Source organism: Terrapene carolina, unplaced genomic scaffold, assembly GCF_002925995.2.
Source record: "Terrapene carolina triunguis isolate 2854851 unplaced genomic scaffold, T_m_triunguis-2.0 Scaffold66, whole genome shotgun sequence".
In the NCBI taxonomy this organism is placed as follows: domain Eukaryota; kingdom Metazoa; phylum Chordata; order Testudines; family Emydidae; genus Terrapene; species Terrapene triunguis.
In genome coordinates this window covers 58,948,314-58,971,124 of record NW_020664417.1, presented here as the reverse complement: position 1 = coordinate 58,971,124, position 22,811 = coordinate 58,948,314, and the positions used below count along the sequence as shown (strand labels likewise).

The 22,811-nt window shown below is 38.7% G+C and overlaps 1 protein-coding gene across 1 annotated transcript in view; it reads left to right on the top strand.

Moving 5' to 3' along the window:
- Nucleotides 1-22,536, top strand: part of GRXCR1 (glutaredoxin and cysteine rich domain containing 1) — a 59,638-nt gene extending 37,102 nt beyond the window's left edge. The window contains exons 2-4 of the mRNA XM_024211654.1: nucleotides 3,565-3,804; nucleotides 17,754-17,819; nucleotides 22,357-22,536. Coding sequence (XP_024067422.1) covers nucleotides 3,565-3,804; nucleotides 17,754-17,819; nucleotides 22,357-22,536 — 486 coding nt within the window. The remainder of the gene's footprint in view (nucleotides 1-3,564; nucleotides 3,805-17,753; nucleotides 17,820-22,356) is intronic.
- Nucleotides 22,537-22,811: the final 275 nt, after the last annotated feature.

Here is a 22,811-nt window from a genome sequence, read left to right as displayed (position 1 = left end):
GAAAGAGTCTTCTCTACTTTTTTTCAGTTTGTTTATTTTATGTATTGATGATACTTTGTGGTTAGTCAGTTTCACAGCGTCCCTGTAAGGTCTGTTAGGGCTAAATTGTGAAAGTTTATTTTCTAAACTGCTTTTCCATTAATTTATTTTTTTGCTTCCATTAGTTTATTACAATTCTACTGCCATGTGAGACTAACAGATAAGAACCTACTTTTACAACTCAGCAAAGATACAGGGATATTGATTCAGAATAGAATTCTGCTGACTTCCTGCAAAGGTTTATGTTCTATAGTACATATCATGGGTTACTATCCTTCAAACTGGGTAACAAAATAAGAATTAGTACTAATAAGAGAAAAGAGAATTGAACTTCCACATTTTCTGTATATTTACATGTAGGATTTTGAATGATCAAGTGCAGCTACAGTAGGCAAAAGTATAGTGCGAAGAGGAAAAAGCTTAATGTCCCAATGCCAAGTACAGTCAGTCTCTATCTCAGAAAACCATTTGAAGAAATCTTACTAAAATGTCCTAAGTTCCTATTTATCTTGTGCCCTTGGTACATCTTTGCAGCACAAACAAGTGTGCTTCTTCATTACCCCATTAGGCAAAATAAAGAAACATAAAAGCAGATGCAGACACATAAACCTGCCTAATCTCTGCTTGATATTGCTCCAAATAGTCTTTCAGCTCTCCACTTTCCCCATGTCTCTGTTGACTTGTATGCTGCTAAAACACCTCTAGTGCTGATGCTAATCCAGATAATGACCCTTTGTTTCAATCCCATCTGCTGTGACTGGGAACCACTAGCACTAGAAATTAGAGCTTTGTGGTCACTGGAATTTCCAGCAAATGTTGCATTCCTCCCCCACCCCCAAATCATTCCAAATCAGAACATAACACAGGATATGCAAAATTTTCCATGGGAGAGACTTTCAAAAAATCTTTTCTTCCAAAATGGATTTTTTTTTAAAATATTTCCAGTCCAAGCTCAATGTACTCCCAGACTCTGAAGGAACCCACCTTACGGGGTGCTGGGGTGCATAATACCTGGGAAGCCCCAGCTCTGTGGCACCAGTCTACCCAGGCTACCAAGGAGCCAGGAAGCTCTGGAATCCCTGGCTCCCAATCTCCCTCAAAAGGCAGGCTACCAAAGAGCAAGAGAAGTGGGTGGGCAAGCTGGCAGCAGGCAGGCTGGTTTGCTTAGTTTCCACCTAAAGTTTCAATAGAAGCAACATGTTCATGGGAATGTTGATTCTGCCAAATCAGCATTTTCCAATGGGAAAGCAATTCCACTGGAAAGCATTTGACCAGGTTTATTCGAGATGATGATTCTGGCTCCTGTTCATTATGACAATGCCACCAAGATCTAACATGACTTTATTCATTTCATGTTGGAAAACATCATTTGTGAGAACCAAAGTTCTTTCACTTCCAGTCTTTCCAGTGAGGTATAAGTGAAGGTTATTTTTGCCTCTGGGATTGTGAATTAGCACTGTTAAAGAAATCTTTGGAATTAGTATTTCTATTCGTTCAAAAATAGCTCACTGCTCAACTCCCCCCTCCCTTTTGTCCTGTGCATAAGTAGCTGGTTTCCGCCCCCCGCCCCCCGCCACAAACTGTGCAATGTGTTATACATCTGCTTTGAAGTAATTCTCTAATTTTTATTAATTTTGCAAATCTTTTGGACTTTGGCATCAGCTCTTCTGCTCCGTAGGGAATGTGCAAAATAGCTGCTAGTAATAGTATAACAACCATAAAGGAGGGGAATATAATTTATAAGACAAAGGTGACAGATGAGGCTTACTGAAATATTTTGGACCATTACTGTAGAATATTGAATGGTTTAATAAGGCACAAGCTATTCCTCTCATTCAGGAGATGTGAAAAAAGCTAAGGAAGAGTTAATTGCTTCAGAAGAGGTATAGTAGATTCTAGTGATAGAATACAGGCCAGTAAGTAATAGATCAATTTTTACACTAACTTTTCCTAAAAACAGAAGAGCCAAGAAGTATAATCAGAGAGAAAGAACCTTTGGATCCTTTATGGGATGGTGCCCTGGGATGCTGGGTAGGAAATTGGTAAATTCCATATTTCTGAAGCATCCCTTTGGTGATCTGGAAGACCTGAAAGTTCTTCTTGAGGACTCTCCTTAACTACAAATTAAACCCTTTAAAAATCTAAGTAAAATAAATTTGCTGCCAGTGACATTTTTGTGCATTTGACTAGTAAGATAAATCATGACTTCATTATCTACCAACACTTCCAATGTTGTATGTCCCAGTCTGACTGCAATTTTACCTTTGCAGTTAGGTTACACAATTCAAAAATGAATAATCACCCATCAAGAATCATTTTCTACAAATTGCTACAGGATGATTTAAGTCTGTTTTGTAGTGTTTCCTAACTTGTGGCTTTACTGCTGTAACATTGCTAAAATAATGAAACCTTCTTGTGTTGGCTCTTGCAATGGGTAACTAAAAAGGCTTGGGAGTTCATTTTGCTTTAATTAATAACCTAGGAGTTTTACTATTTATCCAGTGTTTGTCTGAACTTAATATCTCTTTGATATACAATAGTGGTTCTTAGACATTATTATAAATGTAAGCCATTTTTTTAAAGAGGGGAGACCCTCTCACATACTCTCTCTTTCAACTTCTATTGACTACAATGGGCTTTGGATCGGACCCTTATTCTAAATTTACCATTTTAAAAGGTAAAACTGTTGGTTGAATCCTCAGCAAAGACCAGGAAGTACTGAGTTGCTGCTCAAGAGATGCCAGTCCTTTTCAGTTAGACAGACAAGATTGTCTGCCTTTCTCTTGCATCCTTTTTTTCCTAGCAGTAGCATTGCCTTTTCATGAGGAATCATGATAGCAAGGGCTATAGCAGGGGTAGTCAATTATTTTTTGTCAAGGTCCAAATTTCTTGGTCAAGGTATAGTCAAAGTCCAGACTCCAGAGAAAATAATAAGTAAATAAAAAGATTTTGGGGGTCTGTTCAAAAGTGTCTGGCGGTCCAGATTTGGCTCGCAATCCGCCTATTGACTGCCCCTGTACTATAGGTGCATTAATGTGAGATCAAGATATCATTGGCTATATGGGTCCCCAGTCCCAACCGGTTGGGGAAGAATAAAACAAACAGTATTTGATATAGGATCTGGCAAATCCCCGAAACGTGGATTAATCTCAAACCTAGATGAAGGTCATAGCTGCATAACTGGGGATTTGTGCTTTTAGAGACTGGAACTAGTGGGACTGATTCATCAGTGTTCAAAGTTGCTTGCACCACTGTGCAAAGCCACCATAAATCCTCTTAATTGGGCCCCTGCATGGCAATTATGACAGCTTAATCCAAGATCACACCTCATCCTCTTCCATACTTATGTTTGAGGGGGGGAAAAAACAAAACAATTTTGGAAAAGGGGTTAAGATGTGCTTACTGCTTAAATAATATTTCAAAAGAACAGAATAATCTGAAAGGTACTGGTCCAGCCATGAAATAAATGTAACTACTAACATTTTATTTACTGGAGTGGACAATAAAAACCATTCTGTTTTTCAGGTGTCTACAGTTCTAGAATTTGGTCGCATCGTAATTTACACTACCAGCCTTCGTGTGGTGAGAACCACGTTTGAAAGATGCGAGCTAGTAAGAAAGATCTTCCAAAATCACAGAGTGAAATTTGAAGAAAAAAACATTGCTCTGAACAGCGACTATGGAAAAGAACTAGAAGAAAGATGCAGGAGGGTGTGTGAAATTCCATCGCTACCTGTTGTCTTTATTGATGGCCAATATCTTGGGGTAAGTTCTGCACAAGTTTAAATTTCACTCTGCAGTCGTGTGTGTAGATCCTAACCAATAATAAAATAAAATAATTTCCCATTCTTATTTGTATTATAGGAGCAATCAAGGATTGGGGCCCTATTGTGCTAGGCTCTGTACAGATATACAGCAAAACATGGTCCCTGTCCCAAAGAGCCCACAGTCTAGGTTACTACAAGATGCAACAGGTGGATAAAACAAACAGGAAAAAGTTGGGGGGCATGATTAAGTAACAAAGAAATGAACAAGTTATGCTCAGCCTCTGAAGAAATAATTCATCTTTACAGTTCAAACCATAAGAATATAAGGAAATGGGCTTCATATCACATTTCTGAAAGCTAATATATTCAATAATCAGTTCTGAGAATAGTCAGCATTAGATTGCTATTTAATAACCTCTGTATTTAAATATAAAGTTGTTCTATGAGTTTGGGGCTCAGTTCCTTCAATTTAGGTGCAGTTTTGCACTCTTCTACATCATCCACATAATTAGTTAAATTCCCTTTATTTGCATACAAGTTGCTACCTCTTCATTTTATGTATGGAGGATGACAGCTGCATAATCCTAAATCAGAATGGAGGGAGGTGAAAAAAAGAGCAATGTACTATTCTGTGGAGACCTAAAGGCCAAATGGATTTTTTTTTTTTTAAATCCAGACTTAGATTCTCAAGCCATGGGGCTAAAAGTTCACAAATGTTTGAAACCAGGTTTTGGTTTGGGTTCATCTCCACTGTTCAAAACACATTTCTTACTTAGAATGATTTTTAAAGTATTTACTTTGTAGTTATGGAGAGACCTCAAGAAGAACTTTCAGTTCTTCCACATCACTGAAGGGTTGCAAAGGTTGATGTTTTCCAAAGGAATACGAATAGGAGAAGCAAAAAACAGAGAAGCTTGGGATGTCAAAAAACTTATTCTTTATGTATATATATATGAATAAGGTGTTAAGGAACCAGTAACCATCACTAGAGGTGAGATAGTGACTTGACAGACGAACTAAGTTTGTGTTGCTAAACACTTAAAAAAAAACCCAACAACCAAAGATGTATTTGATGAAAATAAATGGAATAGACAAACAGGAGATCCTTGATATTGGAGCTGAGCTAATACTGGAAAAAAATAAAAATAAAAAAATCCACAAATATGCATTTGAATTTGCTTGGACTGTGTTTATGGTCTATTGGTGTTGGCTTTCTCAGAATAGTCTAGCAGATGAGATTACTGCCAGGCATGTTCACCAAAACAGCCATATGTTGAATCAAAATATGTATTCAACTTTTTCTTTAAAAGGACACTTTGCCAAGTTTTCTTGAGTAACCCTAAAAATCAGTAGAGACTTTCAGTTAAGCAACAAGAGAATGTATTTGGAGACTAAAAAAAAAAAAAAATAGACAAGCTAAGGTATCTTATTCTCCACAAACTAAGATTGTGTTGTATTGGCAGACTGCTTTATTTCAGTGGCTCCCACTTAAATCCAGTAGTCAAAATAGTGCTCTGTTCATTTTCCTTCAAATTGCTAGTTTAAGGAAGCGATACCCCTGGGACAAGTGAGACTATTTGTGGCAAATTTGAATGGTCCACACATTTCAATCTGAACAGCAGTGGTAATAGTACTGTTGACATAGGTGGGTAGTAAATAAAATGAGGTCTTTATTGTGCTTCTCCTGCAGCCACCCTCTGTTTTCAGCTGCAGGGTGATTTCTGTCTAGGCTGTAGGTTGACTTCATTACATCAACACAGCAGAGAGGCCAAAAGATTGCTTTCTTGCTACCAGACAAATAAGATGGATCATGAGATCTAGGAAAAGGACTTCTGTGAGAGAGCATTTCAGATACAAGAGAAACAGATACAAGTCTTGTAACATTTTTTCAACTATGTTCTAAATGGTCTAGGTGTTGTGACAAAGTTCCTCCTCTATCTTGGTGGGTCCTGCGCTTATTGGCGGATTTTCTTGCCTCAGAGATTCACCATGTGGGTTGGGGAACAGCCCAGAGACCTTCCCCTCTAGAAGAACCCACAGTCCAGGTCAATTGGGAGGTTTGGGGGGAACCCAGGCCCACCCTCTACTCCGGGTTCCAGCCCAGGGCCCTGTGGACTGCAGCTGTCTATAGTGCCTCCTGTAACAGCTGCATGACAGCTACAACTCCCTGGACTACTTCCCCATGGCCTCCTCCAAACACCTTCCTTATTCTCACCATAGGACCTTCCTCCTGGTGTCTGATAACACTTGTGCTCCTCAGTCCTCCAGCAGCAGCACTCACTCTCAGCTCCTTGCATCGCTTACTCCCAGCTCCTCACACTCACACCACAAACTGAAGTGAGCTCCTTTTAAAACCCAGGTGCCCTGATTAGCCTGCCTTAATTGATTCTAGCAGCTTCTTCTTAATTGGCTCCAGGTGTCCTAATTAACCCCTCTGCCTTAACTGGTTCTAGCAGCTTCCTGATTACTCTAGTGTAGCCCCTGCTCTGGTCACTCAGGGAACAGAAAACTACTCATCCAGTGACCAGTATATTTGCCCTCTACCAGACTCCTGTACCCCACTGGTCTGGGTCTGTCACAGTGTCATGGAATAATCTGATTAAATCTGAGATATCTCCTCTAACATTTACCCAAGGCCGGCCTGCCTCTCTGTGAAACTGAAGTATGCTCTCCGATTTTTCACTCTGCTTCAATAGCTCAGCATTTTCAGCAAGAAGGTGATACAAAAAAGGAATTGTAGCATTTGTTTATCCTTTTCCAGGGGCATTCAGAACTGTCCGAGACCTGTCATATGTAAAGTCCTAAGGGTTTTTTGTGGAAGGAGCAGGGAGAAAAAGTTGTATGTAAAATATGCAAAGTGGTTGGTTGAATGATATTTTGCAAATTAAAGTAGAACTTATTGAATAATTTTTCATATGAAATATTTGATTAATTTTATTCAATTATTCATTCATCTTAGAGATCTGATTGAAGAAATTGAGTTATATATCCATGTAATCAATTTTGCTTTTTAAAAATAATATTATATTTCTCCCCTTCATTTGGCCAGTTCTAATGGGGTGGCAGGTTTAAGAATTAGATTTTTATTTGCTTCATCTATGAAGATTTACTGATGATGATGATGATGATGATAACATTTAAATTTATGTAGTTCTTTAAGAAAATACCAATTGTAAAATGTAGTTTTATTATAAACTAAGTAGTGATGGTTGCACTGTTACTGTCATTGCAGCAAATTTATGTGATTACCCTACTCTAAAATGCTTTTGTATTTTGCAACAGCGAAACTATTCTATGGCTTTCCTTTGCTGGTATGAATGGTGAATGCCCTTACAGCCATTGTCCCACTAACATGAGTGAGGTATAACTATTATACATCTGTTACCAGAACAAGCCTCTAGTGTTTTTTCCCCACCTACTTTCCCCATTTTGCAGCGGTCAGCACTCCTAAAGGGTAGGCTTTAATAATATCTTTTTAAAGACCAATAAGCCAGCAATTTAGCTTTTTGAAGACTAAATTTAGGTTTTCCTTTCCTAGTCTATGTAACAATATTACATTCACAGTTTTCTCCTTTTGTTGCAAGGTTCCCAGCCATTTGAACATCTCTGACTACTGCCTGTTACAATGGGTGAGATCAACTGTCCAACAGTAGGATCCTGTGAATGTGTAAAGATGAATACTTGACTCTGTCCCCAGCTCCCATGTATTGTGTCCCTACCCACCCCCAGCCCCTTATGAAAAAACTGCATCTTGTAGTTGAATTAATTCCTCTGTGCTGGGAAAACCCTTCTCAAAGATGGTGGAGGAGATGGGAGTTGGGTTATTAACTTTATGAGGGATAATTTTAGGAGCAAGGAAAGGGACTCATTCTGTAGGCTAAGCAGGGTCAAGATGTCCTTGAGTTTGCCATTTTAGTTTGGGCCTCTTATTTCTTATAAACCCACTCTTTTCAGTCAGTAGTTACTATTGCCACCCAACCCCCTGCCTCATTTAAGGTTGTAATAAGGTTATTTGTCTTTATACAAAGTGATATAAGCCAGTGTCTACTCCCTGAAACAAGCAACATGCATTTTAATATGGACAAATGCAAGGTCATGCATCCAAGAACCAAGACTGTAAATCATATTTCCAGGATGAGGGATTTTATCATGCAAAAGAGTGACTCAGGAAAGGACCTATAGGTCATAGTGAATAATGAACTGAACATGAGCTGGTATGGCTATGAGGGTGTATACAGGGGATATAGAGTCATAGTGGGAAGGTGGTATTATGTCTATACTTGTTGAGATCATTTCTGGAATACCATGTCATGGCTGGTGTCCACACTTTGAAAAATTGGAAAGGGTTCAAAAAAAGAGCAACAAGAATTATTCAAGGTCTAGAAAGCCTGCCTTACAGTGAGAGATTTAAGAAGCTCAACCCAATTATATTATCAAAGACAAGGTTAATAGGTGACTTGATCATGGCCTATGAGTGCCTCCATTGAGAATATTTCTGATAGTAGAGAGCTATTTAATTTAGCAGACAAAGGCATAACAAGATTCAATGGCAGGAAGTTGAAGCTAGATAAATTCAAACTGAAAATAAGGTACAGCAATGGTAATTAATCATTGGAACAATTTATCCAGGAATGTGGTGGATTATTCATATTCATATCAGCCATCTTTTATAAAAGACATGCTTTAGTTCAGTGAGAAATTAGGGTCTTTGTTACGCCGGAGGTCAGACTCAATGATCAGAAAGGTATGCTTGGGCCTTATAATCTATAGATCCATGAAACGATGAGTGTTGCCTTCATAAACTGAAAAGTCCAGCAGTAACTGCTGAATCTTGGTCTCCTGGAATTGTTTAATGGCAATCTGAGAAGCAGATATTCTATACAAGGGAGCTTGCTGGGCTACCTCTTACAGATATTTTACTCTTTCATGAGATTACCAGTGTTTCATAAACTACAGTTTGTGAACTGTGGGTAATACTAAGCATCGCTTGCTATGCGACACGCATCCCATTCAGCCTTCTAAAAGGAGTAAACATGCACTCACCTGTGGAATGAAGATACTTGGCCAAAAATCAAAGAAGTTACCCTGGATTAATGACAGCATAAGTGAGACCAGAATTTGGCACAATGACGTTAATAAAATAAACATCTTCAGTGAATATCATGACTTGCTGCACTCAAGCTCCCCGTATATTTCTCTTCTCAATGACAGATTTGACATCAGTACAAATGTTCTCTTATTTGCTGGATGAGGATAAACCTGCCAAAAGTCAAGCAAACAGTAAGAATGTATATGAAAAAAGAGTGTCATTTTAAGTGTTATAGAATCTGAACCCAACAGTCAAGCCAGCAATCCAGAGAGATGGACCAAAACAAGAAAGAATATGCTTTTGGGCAGAGGATTCAGTCCTTACTCTACTAATGTAAAAGCAGATTTATAGACTGAAGAGCAAGATTGCTTAGAATGCAGGGGCTGTTTTACCAAGGCAACTAACTACCACACCAAGAGATGTCATGTTAAAGGTGTTTCTTCTACTATTATGGAAGTATTCATAACTAGAGCTAGGAAAATTTTTTCAAACCAATTTTTTTCTGAGAAAAATGAAGACTCAAGTCAACCAAAATATTTTGTAAATTTATGGCAAATTCACTGAATTGTTTTGACTGGTAAAAACCCAAAACAAAATTCTGAAAAAATAGAAACATTGACATTTTCAAAATAAAATATTGTATTTTTTCAACTGAAAATACTTTTATTTTGAATTTTTCATTATTTAAAAAAACACCTTAGAACTAGAAATCAAACCGTTTTGTTTTGGGTCGAACAAAACATTCTTTTTTTTATTTTATTACTTTTTGGAACTGCCACTGAACTGAAAAATCAGTTATTTGCCCAGCTCTATTCACAACTATACACTTTCCTCCCAAAAAGAGCAATGGATTTAATCTAAACTCAAATGCATTTTCACTGCAGTGTGGTGGAGGGTTGAGAGTGATGATTCTGTTTTAGTGACATTTGTTCTCACTTCATCTTTTCAAACTTTTAATAAATCCCAACTATACAGCAGCAGATTTATTTCACTAAGACTCCATTAAAACATAATATTATTTTTCCTTATTGCTGGTTGATAAAAATAGTTTTGTATGAATGATAACTCTCTTTAAATTAGAGACAGTCTGGAAAAATAAATGAATTTACATATTAAAGAGATAGGAAATTCAGAGACAGTTTTAGGCCCAGATCCTGCATCAGGGTCCCAGATCATAACATGATCTTCATGTATCTACATTCAACATACCTCATTCGCACCACACTCTAACTTAGTGTATATAGAAAGAGTAGCAGCCGTGTTAGTCTGTATCCACAAAAAGAACAGGATAAATTTGTTAGTCTCTAAGGTGCCACAAGTACTCCTGTTCTTTTTGTATCTAGAAAGACATGCATGTCACTAAATTCCCGTACAGACACTGTGCGATAGTCCTTGCTCAAAGAGAGACATCACCTTTGCAATTCTGCTCATGCAAGTAAGGCATATGGTGCATTGGCAGGACAGCGTAGGAAAGCTTCCACCTCATGTCCCTGAACTATGGCTCTTGCTAATTCTCTTAGGACCAAATCCTGTGGCCCTTAACTCAGGCAAAACTCTCATTGAACCATTGCTAAACAAGGACTGCAAAGTGTGTGACTTATTCCTTAAGTTCCTGTGCATTAAAACTCAGTCTAATTGAAAGAAAATTAAAAGAAAATAATTATTTAAGACAATGCACCTTAGGAGCCCTTTTTATGTATGCCTTTTGTTTGCCATTTCTCTGCAAAACGGTTAATACAAACATTAAGTGCTGTGGCTTACATTTAAATCCACACTAATATTAGGTTAATGTTAGATTACTAATGGATGATAGAATCTATTCATCCAGCAAGATAGGCTTTCCTCTGACTGGAAATTCCTCACACTATGAGAGAGTTCTTGTGGGATAGAGAAGGATTTACTCAACCAAAAAACAGGTAGAAGGGCAGGCTTTTTACTTTAGTGGACTTAAGGGTCTAAGATGAATAACCTTGATTATTTGGATCATAATTCTAGATCCTACAGTGATTGTGTACCCCATAAGTCTTAATGGGAATATGCTTATGAATATATATATGATATAACTGGAATATGTTTTATGCTACATATGCCATGTAACATAGCTATGTAAAGGTTATGATTTATTGAATACATTCCTCCTATTTGTATGCATGTATCATTTTTGTATTTGAAGTTAGGAATATTGGCTCTATACTTGCTTGATTTCTATTGAAAAAGGAATGTGCAAATTAAATGCCCAATCAAGAACCACTTAAGCCAACAATGAATTCGAAGACGCCAGTCCACATCTGAGCTTTCCCAGGAACGTGGCTTGGCTGATAAGAAACTCAGTAATGCATGGACATGTGACTTGCCCATGTGACTCCAAAACTCCATCTTGGAGCTGGACTTTGCATAATGAGAGAGGAGAGGGTCTCCCCCCACAAGAGAAAGTCTATTTAAGCCTGTGGGAGACCCCTCCATTTTTTCTTCAGCTGGCTAAAGAGATAGCCTCTCCACCCCCATGGATACCTGAAAGAAACTGGAACAAAGGACAGTAACTACAGGGGGTGTGAGTGATTGTATTTAATAAAATCACTTTTTACTTATTAATTAACCCAGAGTATGCATTAATACTTGGGGGGGGGGGGAAACAGCTGTGCATATCTCTCTAGCAGTGTTACAGAGGGCGAACAATTTATGAGTTTACCCTGTATAAGCTTTACACAGGGTAAAACGAATTTATTTGGGGTTTAGACCCCATTGGGAGTTGGGCATCTGAGTGTTAAAGACAGGAACATTTCCATAAGTTGCTTTCAGGTTAAGTTTGCAGCTTTGGGGCACGTGGTTCAGACCCTGGGTCTGTGTTGGAGCAGACTGGCGTGTCTGGCCTAACAAGACAGGGTGCTGGATTCCCAGGCTGGCAGGGAAAGCAGGGGCAGAAGTAGTCTTGGCACATCAGGTGGCAGTTCCCAAGGGGGTTTCTGTGATCCAACCCGTCAAACCTACTAGTAAACCCAGCACTTGAAGTTAGTTTATTTCAGTTCTTCAGAGTGAGGTAGTCTCAGAGACCCTGTATTGTAATAGTGTGACGACAGAGCCACAGGTGCTGGAACTAGAGGTGTGGGGGGTGCAGTAGCACCCCCTGGCTTGAAGTGGTTTCCATTATATACAGGGTTTACAGTTTGGTTCAATGGCTCTCAGTACCCCAACTATACAAATTCCCCCAACACCCCTGGAAAGAGCAATTGCACATTCAGTGAAAGAGCTCCCATTAACATAAAAATGGTGTCTACGGAATAGGTACAATTAAATCTATTTTAGCATGCTACCTACATAGGGCTAGATCAGGGGTTCTCAAACTTCATTTCACTGCGACCCCCTTCTGATAACAAAAATTACTACATGACTCCAGGAGGGGGGACCGAACCTTGAGCCCACTCAAGCCCGACTGTTGCAGGTGGTGGGGCCAAAGTGAAAGCCCGACCCCCACTGCCCCAGGCAGGGGGTCAATGCTGAAGCCTGAGGGCTTCAGCCCCAGGCAGGGCCTATAATCTGAGCCCTGCTGCCCTGGGCAGTGGGGCTTGGGCTTTGGCCCTGGGCCCCAGTAAGTCTAAACCAGCCTTGGCAACCCCATTAAAATGGGGTTTCGACCCACTTTAGGGTCCCAACCCACAGTTTGAGAACCGCTGGGCTAGATCATGCTTTTAGCATGGAGCCCATGCTAAGGGGGTGTTAGGGATGTACTACCCCCAGAGGACTGGGTGTGGGAGTAATTAATAAATAACTACACTTATTTAAAGGGTGTCACGTATTCAGCTGGTACATGTGGGGGGTAGGAGGAGGAGGGAGGCTTATGGTTGTGTCGTCTTTCAGCTTGTCATAATAACTCACTCTCTACCCCCCTGTATGTGTGTGCATCAGGGACAGTCTATGTCTGTGTCCATCAGGGACTGTGTCTGAGTACTAGGGCTGTAATTATGGATGGCCCTTATGTTGGCCTCAGAAGGGGCAGAATACTTACTTCTTACCACCCCAGTGCAGCTGCATAAGTGCAGGGCATTATCTAGCCCATAGCCTGTGTCATCGATACAGATGTTATGAAAAGCAGCTATCATGCTAACACAGTAGCTTCTTTCTGACCTAAACAATGGAGCCTTAATTATTATTCTTACCATCACAGGTCCACAATATAGATTAGCTCCCTGTAAAATATTCTTACATTTCATTTCTAGTTCAGACTAGGGCTGTCAAGCAATTAAAAAAATTAATCGTGATTAATCGTGCTGTTAAACAATAATAGAATACCATTTATATAAATATTTTGGGATGTTTTCCACATTTTAAAATATATTGATTTCAATTACAACACAGACTACAAAGTGTACAGGACTCACTTTATATTTATTTTTATTATAAATATTTGTACTGTAAAAACAAAAGAAATAGTATTTTTCAGTTTACTTAATACAAGTACTGTAGTGCAATCTCTTTATTTTGAAAGTTGAACTTACAAATGTAGAATTATGTATAATAAATAACTACATTCAAAAATAAAACAATGTAAAACTTTAGAGCCTACTAGTCCACTCAGTCCTACTTCTTGTTCATTCAATCGCTCAGACAAACAAGTTTGTTTACATTTGCAGGAGATAATGCTGCCCACTTCTTGTTTACAATGTCACCTGAAAGTGAGAACAGGTGTTTGCATGGCACTGTTGTAGCCGGCGTTGCAAGATATTTACATGCTAGATGCGCTAATGATTCATATGTCCCTTTGTGCTTCAACCACCATTCTAGAGGATATGTGTCCATGCTGATGATGGGTTCTGCTTGATAACCATCCAAAGCAGTGCAGCCCAACACATGTTCATTTTCATCATCGGAGTCAGATGCCACTTGCTGAAGGTTGATTTTCTTTTTTGGTGGTTCGGGTTCTGTAGCTTCCGCATCGGAGTGTTGTTCTTTTAAGACTTCTGAAAGCATCCCTCTCAGATTGTGGATGTCACTTCAGATTCTTAAATCTTCAGTCGAGTGCTGTAGCTATCTTTAGAAATCTCACATTGGTACCTTATGTGCGTTTTGTCAAATCTGCAGTGAAACTGTTCTTAAAACGAACAACATGCTGGGTCATTATCTGAAACTGCTATAACATGAAATATATGGCAGAATGAGGGTAAAACACAGAGCAGGAGACATACAATTCTCCCTCAAGGAGTTCAGTCACAAATTTAATTAATGCATTTTTTTTTAACGAGCATCATCAGCATAGAAGCATGTCCTCTGGAATGGTGGCCAAAGCATGAAGGGGCATACAAATGTCTAGCATATCTGGCACGTAAATACCTTGCAATGTCGGCTACAAAAGTGCCATGCAAACGCCTTTTCTCACTTTCAGGTGACATTGTAAATAAGAAGCGGACAGCATTATCTCCCGTAAATGTAAACAAACTTGTTTCTCTTAGCGATTGACTGAACAAGAAGTAGGACTGTGTGGACTTGTGGACATTGTTTTGTTTTTGAATGCCGTTATGTAACAAAAAAATTCTACATTTGTAAATTGCACTTTCACGATAAAGAGATTGCACTACGGTACTTTTATGAGGTGAATTGAAAAATACTATTTCTTTTATTTGTCATTTTTTACAGTGCAAATATTTGTAATCAAAATGATATAAAGTGAGCACTGTACACTGTATTCTGTGTTGTAATTGAAATGAATGTATTTGAAAATGTAGAAAAACATCCTAAATATTTAATAATTTTCACTTGTTAGTCTATTGTTTAACAGTGCGATTAAAACTGTGATTAATAGTGATAATTTTTTTAATAGTGATTAATTTATTTTGAGTTATATTAAAGACTTTAAAATTGTTGCTAACTACTGTACCATTAAAAAAAGGTGCAGTAATGTGAATTTCTGGTTTGCAGCTGGGATGATAAAGTTTTAGCTGAATGCAAACTGAAATATAAACCCTTTAAAATCTGAGTTCATAATGGAAAGCATGTCAAATTTTGAATTATACTGTTGTGACAGTAGCTTTACACTACAATTCAATATCAAAATAGCATAAAGCAGGAACCACAGAAATGGTTTTTTACCAACTGTTACTACATAGTTACAATAGATATTTCTATTCTAAATAGAAATAAACTGTAATAATCTCAGGGCTTGTCTAGATTTAGGGAAATTTGCACTGATGTATCTATATCAGTGGAATTGTAAATCCCTAAATGTTGCTACATCGCATGATAAATCACAGCAGTGCAACCTGTGTCTTATACCAGTGCAGTGCATCTATACCAGAGGTTTGCACTGGTGTAGCTCGAGCTTAGCTCCTCCCACCTCATATAGACAGGCCTCAGCAAACACTATTGTATTTGTTGGCAAATGATGGCTTTGTAGCAACAGTCACGTTGTGTGACCGGGATGTTCATGTGCCAGATTCTGCCAGTCTTACCCACACTAAGGCTAGGTCTACACTGGGGCGGGGGAGGATCGATTTAAGATACGCAAATTCAGCTACGCAAATAGCGTAGCTGAATTCGACATATCCGATCTGACTTACCCCGCTGTGAGGACGGCGGCAAATCTACCGCTGCGGCTCCCCTGTTGACGGTGCTTACTCCTACCTGGGCTGGTGGAGTACGCACGTCGATTTGGGGATCGATTGTCGCGTCCCTACGAGACGCGATAATTCGATCCCCGAGAGATCGTTTTTTACCCGCCGATCCAGGCGGGTAGTGAAGACAAGACCTAAGTAGCACCCTCCCGCTAGTCATCCCACTGAACTGAAGGTGTGGTGTGTTCAAGCTAGAGGCTGGTAGAGCTTCAGAAGCCCCTGTGCAGGTGTCAAAGAAGGCCATGGAACAGTCTTTGAAGCAGCTGTCCCATCAGCCCATAATCTGTAGTAGATTTCAATAGGACAACTCATGGAGGAAGGCACTACTGAACATGAACAAAGGTGGCAGAGCTGAGTGCACAGTCAGCTTTGCTTCTGTAACTAATCACAGCCAGATATATATTGCCTCTCCTTTTCAATTCCTGTAAATATGAAATAATGGAATAGCAATCAGTTGTTAAATAAGTATTGGCTAAAATATTCATAGGTTGTCATTTGAAGAGATGAAATACTATAATTATAAACTGTGTCTCTGACTAGCAGCCAATAGGTATAGCAGAGAAATTACCCACAGCATCTGTTGTGACTGCCTCAGAGAGAAAAATAATGCCATTCCTCGGCAAAAGTTAAAGCAAAACAACTTTGTGCTGGGGATCTAAGTTGGGTGGGCAGGCATGAGGAAGCTTCCCCAATGCTAGATACAAGCAGATCCTCCACTGGTGTAAGAATTGTCATAGCTCCATTGACTTTAATGGAACTATGACAATTTATACCATCTGAGGATCTGTAGAACACCTGTGCCTCCACTCTGCTGCCCCAGTCAACTAATAAGTTGTGGAAGTAATTGGGGACCTGTATACTCCCATGCACAAGGGTTTCAGTTCTGTGTTTCCACCTAGTGGCATAACCACCAGCCAGTCACTGACTCCTCCTCTGGGCTGATCTTTCACCATACTCCCATCCCAGCTGCCACAGAAACAGTATCATGGAGTAGAGCCCCATGGTGTGTGCACTGAGTCCCTCTGTTTGGCCTCTACATGGCCTGCCTCCCTGCTCAGTAGAACAACATAAATTTGTCTGCATTCAGGGCCTTCCAAGCCCCCAAGGGTAACGGGGACGGGAGGGGTGCAGATAGGGGAGAAGCAGCATTTGGCCATGGAGAACAGGATACCAGTATGTGACACTCCAACATATTGTCAGTTGAACTAAGTGTGTGTTCAAATATGCACGTACAGAAGCCTCTAATCCAGAGTACTGTATTTGGTGCAGTAACAGTAACTACTGAGCTACAGGAGAGACAGAGTTGCCTAGTAGCTAGAGAATTGGACTGGGACTCAGAAGTGCTGGATTCTATTCCTGGCTCTGCCACCAGTTGTCTTCTGGGTGACCCTCGGAAAGTCGCTTGACTGCCTTGTGCTTCAGTTTCCCCATCTGTGAAATGGGTATAGTTAGGTTTAGCTACTTCGTAAAGCACCTTAAGCACTACAGATTAAGTGCTATGTAAGAGCCAGGTATTATTATTCAAGACACTCATAGTTACATAAGTTAAATGCAAAACATTCAAATTGGACCCTTAATTATTTGCAAAAAGAAAAAACAGAAAAAAAAAGTTTTACATCTTCTTTGGCACGTTCATTTTGTTTGTAGTAATCTCTGAACATTTACTTTCAGAAAGAAAAATGAGAAACTATTTCATTACTGCTCTGGTTCAGATCACAGAAATCCCCAAAGGCCTAATGTACTAGGCCTACATTATTATTATTCACTACAGAGTTTTGACTTCAATGTTGTTACAGAATTTTCATTGCCCTTACTCACTCTTATTAGGAATGTTATGTCTGAATTCAATACTCACCTCCCGGAATAGTTGAAATACCGTTTCCCCTATATCATTTAGCTACATTCTCTGATGCATTGTATATTTATATAATTGTATTTTTGACATATAAGACATTTTCTGCCAGGAAGTGCATAATGTAAAATAAGGCAAAAACAGTCTCTATAATTAAGTTGTGGTGAATTCACAAGAAAAATGCAATATAGAGTTCAATAACCAATCTTGGACAGCTTTTCAGGAACTTGGGTTAGGTTATTTTCACCTTTTAGCCATCCTAAGGTTCATCTCATAACAAAAATACTTCACATGAACAATGTTCAATCATTTCTTCAACCTAGTTAAGTTTCCAAGAGTAAACCCTCAGGTAATTCCAGTTCCCCCAGTGCTAAAGCTGCTGTGTTTTTTCTTTTTGCTAATAGGGAGCTGAGAAAATTCTGTCAATGAATGAATCAGGGGAGCTTCAGGATCTCTTAACCAAAATTGAGGTAATTGTATTTTTACAAACTCTGTGGAGAAACTACAAATAGAAGTTGTGCTGTTAAAATTAAATTATTTGCTAGGTATTTCCTTTCTTTCTGTTTTAAACTGATGATAACAAATCCTGTTTTTTAAAACGAACAACTACTTAGTGTTACAAACCAGCAAAGATTCCAGCCCCATCAGAAGGTTGGGGTTGCCACTATGCCAAACTCAACAGTCCACATCCACTGTTCCTGAATTTGATAGGGAGAAGACCCAAAACATTTATCCTCTGTAAGAACTATTTATGCAATCTCCACAATTTGAGCTGGAACAAATCCAGCATAAGGAGTCTGATATTTAATCAGACAGCAAATTGTTTGATCCTGATAGAAGAGAAACACAATGGTGAATACAACAAAAAGCAATATCCAGCATAGTACAACTGAAAGAGACCAAACCATCTCCACTCAACAAATGGGTGTTCCTGAGGGAATTTAGCAGTAGTAGCAGTGAGGGTAGCAGAATACCCCTCACTCCTCCATCCACTGGCCATCTCTGGGCTCAAAAGGACTGGCCAGTGAGACAGCTTTACATGTACTTAAGCTGTGTTTGTTGACAGGGCCTCTAGCATCCTTCTCCAGAAGGATGGGTGGTTAAAGCCCTGGTCTGGGACTAACAAGATGAGGGTTCAATTCCCAGCTCTATCACAGAGTTCATGTATGATTTCTTGCAAGTCAAGCTTGGTGTCTCCTTTCCCCATCAGTAAAACAGATACGCTTCTTTTCTCCCGCTTTTTGCTTGTCCTATCTGCTTAGAACGTTACCTCAGTCTCTTACTATGTGTATGTACAGCACCTAGCACAATGGGTGTCCTGATCTTTGCAGGGGCCATTAAGTGCCACTAAAGTATAAATAGCAGGCTAGAGCAGACTATGATCATAACGGTACACAGAGTACATCCACTGATTTACAGAGATGGCTTTGCCTGAAATTAGCTATAAGGTTCAGTTGTGACTCATTTTCACCAAAGATCCAGAACACAGGAATTCACTGTATGCAGTCCAGTCTTTCAACAAGTCCAGTTCAGTTCTTTTAAGGCAAAACTAGACTTCCCCTCCCAAAATCCAACTTTTTCAAAGGGTTACATTTAGGGCTGTCAAGTGATTAAAAAAATCGTGATTAATCATGCTGTTAAACAATAAAGGAATACCATTTGTATAAATATTTTGGGGTGTTTTCCACATTTTCAAATATATTGATTTCAGTTACAACACAGAGTATATAAAGTTTTCAGTGCTCACTTTATATTTATTTTTATTATAAATATTTGCACTGTAAAAACAAAAGAAATAGTATTTTTCAATTCACTTAATACAAGGACTGTAGTGTAATATCTTTATCATGAAAGTTGAACTTACAAATGTAGAATTAGGTACAAAAAATAACTGCATTCAAAAATAAAACAATGTAACATGAAATATATAAAACAGAGCAGGGGACATACAATTCTTCCCCAAGGAGTTCAGTCACAAATTTAATTAACGCATTATTTTTTTAACGAGCGTCATCAGTATGGAAGCATGTCCTCTGGAATGGTGGCCGAAGCATGAAGGGATATACAAATGTCTAGCATATCTGGCACGTAAATACCTTGCAATGCCGGCTACAAAAGTGCCATGCAAATGCCTGTTCTCACTTTCTGGTGACATTGTAAATAAGAAGAGGGCAGCATTATCTCCTATAAATGTAACTTGTTTTTCTTAGCGATTGGCTGCACAAGAAGTAGGACTGAGTGGACTAGTAGGTTCTAAAGTTTTACATTATTTTATTTTTGAATGCAGTTATTTATTGTACATAATTCTACATTTGTAAGTTCAACTTTCATGATAAAGATATTGCACTACAATACTTTTATGAGGTGAATTGAAAAATACTGTTTCTTTTGTTTATCATTCTTACAGTGCAAATATTTGTAATAAAATAATATAAAGTGAGCACTCTACACTTTGTATTCTGTATTATAATTGAAATCAATATATTTGAAAATGTAAAAGAACATCCAAAATATTTAATAAATATCAATTGGTATTCTATTATTTAACAGTGCGATTAATACTGAGATTAATCATGATTAATTTTTTTATTGTGATTAATTTTTTTTAGTTAATCACATGATTTAATTGTGATTAATCAACAGCCCTAGTTACATCCCGTCACTAAGTGTTGCTAGGTGGCACACCATTGCTTTTTCACGTGATGCCAGCAATAGAAATTTAAGGAATTTAATTATAAGAATGAGGTTCTCTTATAATTTTGGAGTTAATTGCAAAAATATCCATATAAGTAAAAAGGTTAGTATCATAAGCAGCAACAGAAAATGTGGGCATTGCTGGATATGAAAAATGAATTTTGCTATAAACACTTCCCCACAGAGGTTAGTCAAAAATAGGAATTGCTTGCTGAATGAGACAGTGGTAAAAGCCATTTTTTGGGGATGCAGGGAAAAACGAGAGGGAATTCATGTGATGTCTAAGTTTGACTTTCTATACTCCGACAAGAAATTCAAAAGCTGGCTTTGCCTTTGGCTAACATTGGTATATATTGGATCAGCTTCTTCAGCATGATAATTCTTCCACACATACACAGGGATGATCTAATAGCCAAATTGGGGTCAGGAAGTTATGTTTTCCCACAGCATTTTGGCTGGGATCTTTTTCTGCAGCTTTGTGTAGAGATTATATATCCCAGGATCAAGTAGGCATTTTACATACCACTGAGTTCTTTATCTAGTTTTCTATGTATACTTATGTAACACTTCTATCAAACATATGGCAAACGTTTTAAGCACAGAAGCTTTACACAAGTCTTTTCCAAGTGTTAGAAGGTTGAGCCCCAAGATAACACTAATCATGCCGCTCTATAACCTTGCCATGTTATCAGTGCAACATGGGGGAAGCTTGCACTGTCATTGTTCTGGGCCACCCCCTTGCCCTCACCCAGCTTCAGGGGCACATCACATGCTGCTTCATGCAGCATATCAGATGCATTAGGATACAAGAATTTAAGAGATTCTTGCCGAAGCAGCGAAGAAGAAAAAAAAAAGAAAAACCCAAGTCTTGCCGCTGAAGACTGAAGGACTTGCAGCCGAAGACCCGGAGCGGCGGAAGGACCCGCCGCCGAATTGCCGCCGAAGACCCAGACTGCTGGGGTGAGTGTAAAAATTAAAAAGGCGCCATTTTGGGGGAATGTGCTCAGTGGGGAGTGGCCGCTCCGCCACTGCCTCCCTAGCTACGCTACTGATTCTTGGGCCAGATCCTCAACTGGAATGAACTGACATTGACTTCAAGGGAACTGTACTAATTTATACCAGCTAGGGATCTGCCTTTCCTCATCCTTTCACTTTTTATGTGGCTATGCACATTGATCTGCATTACTAGTAGACAGCTATTTTTCTGGACAGTTTTTCATCACTTCTGTTGCGTTGTTTGATGAAATTACAAAAAAGTGGTATATTCGTTGTACATTTTAGCATAATTTGCTAATTATTTATGTATGATACCTCTGGGAAATAATAACAGGGATTGTATGTATAACTGGCTTTCTTTTGTAAATGAGCCCTAAAAGCCTTCACTCAAAACAGCAGCTCTAAAAAGCCCATACACCTGTGCTACTGTAAGTACTTGCTATATTTCATTACTCTCATGTAAAACTCCAGGATGATCATTAAATTAACTGGTGATATTTTCATCAAAAGAGATTTAAGTCTGCTTCTTAAATCTCTTTAATGCATCATAAAGAAAAAGAAAATAAAGACAGAATTATTAAAACAATTCTGGAACAACTGAGAGATTTGAGTCTTATTCTCTCCCTGCTCAGACCAGTTTCCCCAGTGTAACGATTGATTTCAAAGGCATTTATTCCTGATTTGTACAAATGTGAGAAGAATCAGACCCATGGCTGGTATATATCTTTTACAATTAAAGCCTATGATAATCTCCTCAATACTTAGATTTGAATATACCTGTTTTCCAAAGAGCTCTGCCTTGCTTAGATGCTATGAATCATTTTAAGATATGAGCAACTGTCAAATGCTGAATCACACAATTCAAACATAAACATGAGAAATTATACAAGTCATACTATAATAATATGCACCATACATAATATAAACACAAAAACCCCTGTTTCTTACCCCAGAATTTAGAACAGGCCAGTTAAGTTACCTAATAGATCATAACTAGACAATAAAATATTTAGAACCTGGCTAATTCTTTTGGCAAATGAAAACACAAACCATTAAGCATTATGTTAGATATACCAACTTGTAATGAACTTGGCTGATCACTGAATGCTACTCTTACCACCTGAAAGGACAGATAAAGCAAGATTCTATGGCAGTAGGACAACAAAAACCAAAACCAGATTTCAGTGTTCAGATTTTGCTGTTTCCTAGAATAGATATTGCAAAGTGAAATCTGACTTGGAATCCTCATTATGCTAGAGCTTACAGTCATTAACAGAGTAACGTTTTTCCTCTCTTGCTTTCTTTTTCCTTGTGCAGAGAGTGCAGCATCCCCACGAATGCCCTTCCTGTGGTGGTTTTGGCTTCCTTCCATGCTCAGCGTGCCATGGGAGCAAGATGTCAGTATTTCGGAACTGTTTTACAGACTCTTTCAAAGCCCTCAAGTGTACCTCTTGCAACGAGAACGGGTTACAGCGCTGCAAGAGCTGTGCAAGTTAAGAATGGCATCTTCCCATGTAGAACCTCCTTTTATGATGTTCCCACAGCAGTTTGTTATATACTTTTTAAAAACGACCATGTTTCTGATGCAGTCAATAAAATTTATTTGTAATAAACTTTTTCTGATTCAGTTGCTGAAGCCATTAGCTCAGGCCACTGCCTTTCATTTGCACTGAGTCTTAAATAAAGGGAGAGTATAGGTTACTTAAGGGAACATAGTGCTCACAAAAGTTACTAGATTGACAGCCGTTGGATCTGAAATCTTTATTCACACA